Source organism: Belonocnema kinseyi, chromosome 8 (genome assembly GCF_010883055.1).
Source record: "Belonocnema kinseyi isolate 2016_QV_RU_SX_M_011 chromosome 8, B_treatae_v1, whole genome shotgun sequence".
Lineage (NCBI taxonomy): Eukaryota > Metazoa > Arthropoda > Insecta > Hymenoptera > Cynipidae > Belonocnema > Belonocnema kinseyi.
The window spans coordinates 29926218-29936475 of record NC_046664.1 but is presented as its reverse complement, the minus strand read 5'-3'; the positions used below and the strand labels follow the sequence as shown (position 1 = coordinate 29936475).

At 31.5% G+C, this 10258-nt stretch overlaps 1 protein-coding gene across 2 annotated transcripts in view; it reads right to left on the bottom strand.

The window, feature by feature from the left end:
• Nucleotides 1-10258, bottom strand: part of LOC117178980 (glycoprotein 3-alpha-L-fucosyltransferase A-like) — a 45389-nt gene that overhangs the window by 15426 nt on the left and 19705 nt on the right. For both annotated transcript variants that reach the window (XM_033370576.1, XM_033370577.1), the window contains 2 exons: nt 8191-8415; nt 1526-1714 (listed from right to left, as the gene is read on the bottom strand). In XM_033370576.1, coding sequence (XP_033226467.1) covers nt 1526-1714; nt 8191-8415 — 414 coding nt within the window. The remainder of the gene's footprint in view (nt 1-1525; nt 1715-8190; nt 8416-10258) is intronic.

The window sequence follows — 10258 nt, the reverse complement described above, 5'->3', positions numbered from 1 at the left end:
TATAGAGCTCCAAGGAGATTATGTTGAAAAATTTTAAAAAATTTACCCAAAAAAAATTGTTTTTATACTTCATTCTAAGGACTTATTGAACTACCCTCGTACTTTTGCTCCATGATGAACGACACACGGTTATCTTGCACGACGAAAGCCCTCTCGCAGAACTTATTATTGACTTGTCTTCAGAAATCCGATCAACTGCTCAGGGATCTTCCTGCTGGAAAATTTGTCTACTCACGCTATAGAAATTGAAGCATGTGTGAACTTTTAGCCTCTACTTCCAATCACGGATGATTTAGAAGATCTCGACGATTTATCTCCCGGTAATACTCTCGTAGAGAGAATATTAGAACGAATTTCCGGAGCAAAAATTTCGAATAAGCAACTGCTGTATGTAATTCACAGGGATTTTGCTTGAACTATCCACAACCAATTTCAGAAACGCTGATCTCATGACTGCTTTCACAGTTTCAGGACCTTTGAGCAATGTTGATTCTGGGCAGGGCAGACTTGTGCGATGGGCGACCTTTGAAAAATCTTTGAAGGTCTATAATCGCACCATCACATTGTGCTAGGTAGTAGCGTGATGTCTCTTTGTTTAGGAGGCTAGTACGTTTTTTCTTGGCAGTTCTGTAATAACCAAACTAAAGGCGAGTGTGCCCACTCTCATTCTAAAAACAAGTTTAAATAAAATGTGATATTTCAGTACATTTCGTATCTTCTTATTATAATTGAATGTCGGTGTTTCTTTTATTTTTGATTTCTGCTAAGTGATTTTCCCAAATCTATCGTCTTTTGATGCTGTGGCAAGTGAAGAGTTGGAGAGGCTAAAACTTTCCTAGTTTTCCAAAACAACCATAACATTTTTTTGGGCACAAAGTGCTTTGCCGGATCGACTCAGTGACATATATTGCGGATTACTTCGATGAGGCATTCATCAACCGGACCGGATGTAATTCCTTTGCTGCCCTGCGCTATTTGGTAATGAATTCAGCATCAATAGGAATCAAATAAAGGTTTCAACGTAAAGGAGTAGTAAAATAAAATAACATTAAAAATAAAATATAAATCTAATACATATTTATTATTGTAATAACATTCACATTCTTTAAATAACAGTAATATGTCATGCGTATGAAGAAAAAATTGCACAAGGAATCAAAGTTTTCCAAGGATGTCACAGCACTGGCTTATCCATGAAATATTGGTTTTTCAAGTAATAAAGTTTAAAAATACCATTTTTTGCATATGAAAAGAATGATTGAAAATAAATATTTCGCTGCTCTTTAAATAGAGATAATAGTAAAATGTAACGAAAAAAATTAGCGAGAAATGCCCTTAGCTGGTGTTGAGCCCGGACGTTGGGATCGCAAACTCGAAGCACTACCATCTGGTCTAACCAGGCTAAAAGAAGTTTGTCTTGCGATCCATGTAACGTGCTTCGATTTTTTTTTAAATTTTCTAATGAAACTTTTGAAAATCTAAATGATAATGTGCTTTTTATAAGAAGAAAAAATAGATTTCTTACCTTTTTCGTCTTGTTCGAAGCATAATTAAGAGTCTGTTGTATTTGAGTAACACTAGGATCAAAATTGAGCCATCTGCTGTATGGCGCTACTATGTCACTATCTCGGCGATAAGTTGCAGTCCAGTTAACAACAACATTTTTGAGAGCCGTCGGATGATAGGGAGATTCTAAAATGTAGATCACCCATACCTAAATACAAGAAAATATCAATTATAATGAACAACTCTTCAATAATTAAAAATTTCGGAGTTATATAGAATAAAATGTACCCCGATGGATAAAGCAAAAACACGTTTAGAATCGTTTTTTAATATTTCCCCCTTTCCTCGCCTGCCTATCTAGCACTATTTTTCTCCTACTTACTTTCTTCAACCTTCACTTTCGACCTCCGCATCCCCTCATTTTCTTTCACTGCCACATCCTCATTTTCCTTACTTTCCCGACACTCCTTATTTATTTTCTCTTCCACACCCTCATTTTCACTACTTTGAAACCCCACACTTTACCCTCCGTCACCCCTGTCCCAAACTCCTTCCTCCTCTACCTACCTATCCCCTCGCTAACCCTAGTCACTCTTTTAATTTTACTTCTTTTCCGCAGACCTCACTTTTTCAATACTCATCCTAATTTATAAACATTACCCAACTTCCCCTCACTCGCGCTAACTTCTCCTACTTCCCCTCCGCAACTTCGTTGTCCTCTCCACACTACACAGGTTAACACTCTCTTTTACCTACTTTCCTTCCCCAGTCCTTATTTCCCCTCCACTAATCATCCTAATTTCTAATCATTTCCTCTACTACCCCTCAATTATACTCACTTATACTCACTCACACTTCGTCTACTTCCTCTTACTGATTTTTTCTACCTCCGTTCTCTCATTTTCACTACTCTCATCGTTTCCTCCACTTCCCTAATCTTTATTTCCTCTCGCTTTCACGCTTTCAATTCCCCTTTTTTCTCCTCTCGTTTCCCCTCACTTTTACTCCTTAGAAAATAGTACGACGGATGGAGGTTTGGATGGACGGAGGGACACGTGACCAAAACCATAAAGCTTTTTGCCTAACCCTCCTTGAAAAGGCACCATTGCATGGACGTGAAGCAGGCGTCATGGGGCCGCTGCCAGCGCATGCGACGTTCGCACGTGGGCTCTACGCGGCTCTAGAAGATTTATTTTAAATAGTAATAATTTAATTTAATGTGAAAGGAATCTCTGTACTAAGTACTTGAATAGTAACAGTGACGTTATCGTGTAACAGTTTTCCTGTAACGGTAATGCAAAGTAACGCACGTTACCGGTCGTTACTTTATAAGATATTTGAATACGCGTAGCATTACGTTAAATGTTTCAATGTCAATAAAGCCGATCAGATAATGTATATTATTCTTACTTCCTTGGACTCATTTCCTTATCTAAAGAAATTATTCATCCGGTACGATAAAGGATTACCGACGGCGTGTCTGTTTAGAGACTGGTCAGTAGGGTGGTTCGAAAAATATTTTTTTTTAAATTTTTATAAATACCGGTCGGAAGTTTGCTCGAATCCACACAAAAAAAAATAAATAAAATTTTATTTAGAATCCCTAATATCATTTGAATCGAGTTGAAACTCAACGTTTATCTTCGCAAATAGCAATTATACAATTGCTGCCTTTCTGACTCCTCACCGAAGCCTCTCGGCAACTTATTAAAAAAAAAGTTGTAGTAAATATGATGCGTGCAGATGATTTGTAACGTACTTGAGATATATGTTGTATCTCAGCAAAATACATTGACAAAAAAAGAGATAATTTAAAATATAGTTTTCAATAATGTTTATTTATTACCTTTTTAATAACTAAGACGGCGAAGCGAAGTTAAAGATTTTAGAAAAACCAGAACTTCCGGGCACTTATCTGAGAGAAGATTGTAATAAACATTTTTTTGTTAACTTTAATTAATTATTACCTCACTAAGAGAAAAAAGGACATAAATGTAACAATTATTGAAAAAATGCAACTATCAGGAATTAATATAGAAGAAGATAGTCATAACAAAACAGAATTTGTTTAAACAATTATTTTCGCTAAATCTGATTGATTATTACGCCACTTCTAATGAAAAACAGAAAATTGTTCCAAAAATTCTACAAAAACCGCAACATTCTACCATTCATCAAAGAGAATAACATTATTAGTAATAAGAAATTATTAAAACAATCACTCTTGTTAACACTGATAAACTATCATCTCCCTCTAATTGAGAATTGAACAACAATTGGAAAATTGGTGAGAAGCCCGGACCTTTCTAACTCTATTCTATCATAAAATTTCCAAAGACAATAGTAAATTGATTAAACAATCTACGTAGATATCTAATTATCAGTATGAAATGGTTTTTTCTGTAACAGAAACAATTTTAATAAAAAAGAACGCAAAAAATTTTATTTAGTGCGACATCTCGCAAAACCAATTTAATTTTTTTTTTTTTGATCCTATCAAACAGACTTATGGGGGTGATATTTAAAAAGTAATATTTTATTTATATTCTTTGGCTAATTGTGAACCGAAATTTTGAATTCAAACTTGATTCAGTAAATATTCAGTATTCTGAATTAAATATTTGAAAAAAAAACATATTTTATCTGACATAAGCAGAAAGAGAGCTCTATTCCTGCCCGCGGAGCAGCAGTAAAATAACACTTTATTTTAAAGCGACCAGCGGCATGTAAGGTGGCAGCAAGGAGGAACAAGAGAGTGAGAATTTAAAAGAAATAAAAAAAAGAGGGAGAAGAATTCATTTGAAAACTACGTTAAACTACGAAGTTCGTTTTAAACTTATAACGTTACCTCACATGCGTGCATACGAGGTACAATCAAGCACCATTTTACAGAAAAAGGGTGCTTATTCTGCTTATTTTAGATAAAGTATCGTATGCACGTCGGCAGTTAAGATATTTTATACTCGGATACATTTTTAGTGTCCTCGCCTTCGGCTCGGACGTTAAATTCTTCTTCCTCGTATAAAGTTCAATTTTACTGTCTAGGTGAATAATCTACTATTTTTCTACGACATTGATACTTCTAAAGAAAATACATCACATGAGCGATGAAATTTTCGAAAAATTGGTACTATTAAAAAAATATTAAGTTTTATGGAAAGTTTTAAGTAAACTGCAGAATAGAATTTCAAATTTAATAATAGTTGAGAAAGAAACATCTTATAGATGGATTCAGTATTTTTTAAATTACTTTACCTAACTGTAAATATAATATCTAGTTTTATTAAAATTTTTTATGAAATGTACCAATTTCTTAAGATTCGTTGCGTTTATACAAATAATGTGTTCAATATTTGATAAAAAAAATAACGGCAAGGTAACGCGTTACTTTTTCTCAGTAAAGGTACTGCGTTACATTACAAAAAAGTAACGGTAATGGGTTACACATTTTTAGGCAGTTTCCGTAAAGTTAACGCATTACTTTCTAAAAGTAACGTCTCAAACACTGGATTTTTCCAGAAGTATACCCTAAAAAGAAATTGTTCGTTTCTGCTTATTTATGAAAAAAGCTTTAAATGTAAATTGCAGAGAAATTTTTTCAGACCAAATATTTAAAAAAAACGCTTTCAATCAAAAATAATTGGTTCATATCTAACACCTTCAAACCAGAGAGTGCGAGCCAGAGGCGAGTACTGAAAACATACACAAATCAAAAAAGTCCCCTTCCCTTTGGCGCGTTTGATATTTTTTATAATAAATGAATGATTTCAGATATTTTTTGAAATACAGTTATGATTACAGTCCTTATTAGACTTCAAATAAAGAAAGTATGATTTACAGTAACTTTAAGGATAATTTCAAATAACTTACCATAAATTGCCCAAAATTCAATTTAAAAATGTCTATGAATTTCCGGAAATTTATGGAATTTTTCGGTCATTTATCATAATTTTACAGGTGAAAATGGTACTTTACAATTAACTACCCAACATTCAATTTTGAACATTTTTATAAATTTCCAGTTCATCGAAATTTTTGGTCATTGATGGCAATTTTACAAGTAAATATGGTAACTGACCATAAATTACCTCAAATTTAATTTTTAAAATTTTTATAAATTTCTGGAAACTTTGTGGTAATTTAGGATAATATTTCGGGCAATACATGTTAAATTACCATAAATTTCACAAAATTAAATTTTAAAATGTTGATAAATTTAAGTTTCCGGAGATTAACGGAAATTTCCGGTGATTTATAGTAACTTTAAAGGTAAATATGGTAACTGACCATCAATTACCTAAAATTCAATTTTAAACATTTGGATACATTTTTGAAAATATATTGATAATTTATGGTGATATTAGAGGTAATTTATGGAAACTGATGATGAATAAACCCAAATTCAATTTAAAAATTTCTATAAATTGCAGGAAATTTTTGGTAATTTACGGCAATTTGAACAATTGAACCTCTCCGGATCAAAGGCGGATACGCGTGGATTCAGCCTGAGAAGTATTGTCCTGAAACTCAGTTTTAAAGAACGTACGAATTTCAATTTTAAGAACTGATTGTTATGGAGAATTTTAAGGCGCATCTTTTTTTATTTTGCCAAAATTTGTAAGTTTTATAGTTTTTGAATAAATTGGTAAAAAATAGATTTTTTTAAAACAAACGATTTCAATCTTTTTTCTCTTAAACTCGTGCTAACTTAGCGAATTTTGCAAAAAAATTTATTCTGTTTACAGCCAATTACGTATTAAAGTCTTCTCGAACTATCAGAGCATAAAAAATGTGAATATTTTTATAAACAAAAAAGTTGTACATTTTTTGCGAGGCTTTGCAAAAATCATGAATTTCAGCCTCCAAGAGCTTCGTTTATCGAGCGAATTTCAAGCAACGAAAAACTTGCAGTGAAGAAGTTGTTTATTAAGGTTCAAAGAAGTTTTCTGGAAATTTTCATATCAATCGCATTGATGGTTGAAAAATGATGAATGTTTTGAATTACAAGCCGAAGTCTTGACGCTGCCCTATGCACGTGCCATCTTGGCTACGAACGTGTTGCAGCGGACGTGAAGGTCAAATCTGATAAAAAAGTAATGCTCAAGATATTATCACTGAAATAATTGATTAATTGGACATTTTGAACATGAAATTATTTAAATAATTCTTTATTTTAAACTACAGTCATTTTGAGATTTTTTCTCAAATTAGTAGGGCATTAACTAAAATAAACCTGTCTCAAAAAAAATACTTTTGCAGGAATTCTAAGAAATGATCCATTCACTGCTTCTTTGCTTTATTTATAGTATATTTTAGAAGAAAACTACGAACGGTTATTATTATTGTTTTGGCATCCGACTTGACGTTCACGTCCGCTCCAACACGTTCGTAACCGAGGAGGCACCTGTATAGGGCAGCAGCGTCAAGATTTCCGTTTGTAATTTGAGACATTCATAATTTTTTAACCATTAATGCGATTGATCTAAAAATATCCAGAAAACTTCTTTGACCCTTAATAAACAACTTTGTCACTGCAAGATTTTCGTAGCTTGAAATTCGCTCGATAAACGAAGCGCTTGAAGGTTGAAATTCATGATTTTTGCAAAGCCTCACAAAAAAATTAACAACTTTTTTGTTTATTAAAATATTTTCGTTTTTCTTCCTCAGCGAGTTTTGAAAGACTTGAAAATGTAATTTATTATTAATTATGTTGACAACTTCTGGAAATTGACTGTGTTAGCGCGAGTTAAAGTGAAAAAAGATTGAAATTTTTTGTTTTCAAAAAATATAGTTTTTATCAATTACTTCAAAGACTGTAAAACCTATAAATATTTGCTGAAGGAAAAAAAGATGTGCCTTAAAATTCTCTACAAGTACCAGTCCTTGAAATTTACATTTCAACGATTTTAAAAATAGACTTTCTGGACAATAATTCTCAGGCTGAATCCACGCGTATCCCCTTTTGATCCGAAAAAGGTTCAATTATATATGGTAACTTTCCATAAATTACCGCAAAATTCTATAATCTGCTACCAAAATTTCCTTACAGTTCTTACTGTCAATCGGCTGATAATTGTAAAAGGCGAGATCTTATATCTTATATTTTAATCATTTATCTTTGACGTCACTTTTTACTTCCTTGAGAGTAAAAAGTAGAGCTTTCGCCCCGCTTCAAAGACTTCGAATAGCGTTAAAATAATGCATGTGTCATAAACAATTGTTTTTGTCTACACTTTATCATAAACAAGTAAAGCGGCTTGACACTACATGTACTAAAGCCACTAAATCTCAGGCAACTTCTTATTGGACTTTATGGGTCATTAAACTCAAGAAAGCACTTCGCTCAAGAGAGCACTGAACAAAGTTTAAACTGAAGAAAAAGTTTAAATTCTAAAAAAATTTGACAGGTTACGCGCCCAGTACTTTCAGAGCGCACAAAGATCCGTTTTCAATGTTTTTGTAATATGTAAACAACTAAGAAAATAATTGAATATGTAGAAAAATTCTTTGTAATATTTTGAAGGTAATTTCTCATTATATTTTGCTAACTTATTAGGAAAACTTTCCTTAAATTCTGTCCCGAGGCCAAACAATGAAAAGATTTATTAAGACTTTGAAATAAATAATTTGGTAGCTCGATTTATTCAACATGACAAGGGTTTAATTTTACGGAGATTTAAATACCTGATCGGCTGATCTTTGTTCCTTTGGATCCACGAAGGCTTTAAATAAACGTACTTCAGATTCGAGAGGATTATCACAAGTTATTGTACATGAACTAACGGGACAACCCTCTTCTATAAAAATATCTTGCCCAACTTTAACCTCGCCCATCTCTCTGGGAACAAAAACCCTCTTTAAGTTTATTTCATCATTCGTTTTGTTGTAGTCCGGAGGTATGAACATCAGCTGAAAACGTAAAAATATATTAAAATATTATGAAAAAGTGAGACTCGGAAATTCGATCCGCTATAGTTACTAATATCTTTCAATATGGTAAAAGAATAAAAAAGTTACTCTTGCAATAAAAACTTTAGCAGGTGATCGAGTTTACCAGCAATCGGTATAAATATTGGAAGTGTCTACACGTAAGAAAAAATCCAGTTATAGGTATCGAAATCTCGGTAAAAATAGCCTCTTTTCCAAGAAGTTGGTAAATTATAAATTCACCATAAATTTTCTCTGAAATTTTTAATATTTTTGCTAATTTCTAAATTTGGCCTAAATTTTCCAATTTTTCTGAGTGAACTTTCATTAATCACGTAAAGGTTATTTTTTTATTATTCAGACCTCCCCTTCCCCTTGTTTTAAGAATTTTTAATATCTTTGTGTAAAAAGTATTTTTTTAATTAAAAATTTTACGGAATTAAACAGATTTCACCAACTTTTCAGGAATTTTATAAGAAGTCAACGGATTTAAAAAGATTTCAAGGAGGCACAGAAGTGTTAAGCTGTTTCAAATGGTTTCAAAGAATTATGAGAGGTTTTACAGATTTCGAATGATTTAAAAATTTGTCAAGAATTTGAAAAACATTACGTAGTAAAATTTCACAGAGAATATCAATATTTTAAAATAATCTCGTGATTCCTAATTTGTGAAGATTTTCCATATCAAAAGTCAGGATTTTCAAATTCTCCATATTGATGAAATTGCAACTGTATATCATCAAAAAGGCAAAATTGCAATCGCAAAGAAAAACTTTTAGAATCTTTAATTTTAAATGTTTTACCTGAGGTAATCTTACGTTTTGTAGATCGGGCATTCAAATTGTTGCAACTATAAAAATTCACAGTGAAAAATTCTTGAATTTTAGAAATATAGATTTGCAAATCATTTGATTTTTGAGACTTATATTTAAAGGAATGCAATTTTTTGATTTTTTTAATAGTCTAATTTTTAAAACTTAGTTGGAAATTCACCAATGCTAACCAATTTAAATTTAAGAGTTATCAATTTGAAATATTATGTAATGAGGACTCTTGAATATTATTATTATTAATATAAATAATTCTGTTATTTTTCTCAAAATGTTCTTTATATTTATTTAAATTATTAAATCAGCTACAAAACTGTTATTGATATAAATTTAAATGAATTCTAAGTCGAACTCTTTTCACCGTAAATATAGATAAGAATTTTAAAACTAGTAAATTTCTTGAATAACAAATAATGTGAAATTCTAGTGGAATTAATTGATGTTTATGCTTTAAATTTGCATGAATTCGAACTGTGCTACTTAACAAAAAAGTCGGAATAATTAAATAAAAATATAAACATTTAAACATCGTTGTTCGATAATAATGCAATTTTAATATTTTTCAAAAGTTGTTATTAATGATAAAAAGCAGACTTTATTGCATTTTGGAATTTATAACAAATATAGTTACAGCTGTTCTCGAAATACAATCTTTACATTTTACGGTGTTTTCTAAAACTTATGCAATAATTATTTTTAAAGCCATTACAATTTAAAAAAATTACTTTGATAATTAGGTGTATCATTTTTTTTACGATTCGAAAATCGTGAAAAAGTACTTTTTCAATTTTTTGCGTTCAACGCTGTTTTTGAAAATCACGGAGTACGACCCGAAATAAAAACACAAACTCGTTAAAAAAAGTCACACTTCTTCCCCTGGATGCATAATAAACTATTTAAGGGCATGTGACACAGCTAAATACCTATATTACCGACCACAGTTTTTCAGTTCACTGAATGTTTTTTTGAACCTAAGAACTTTTTTTGTAAATAAA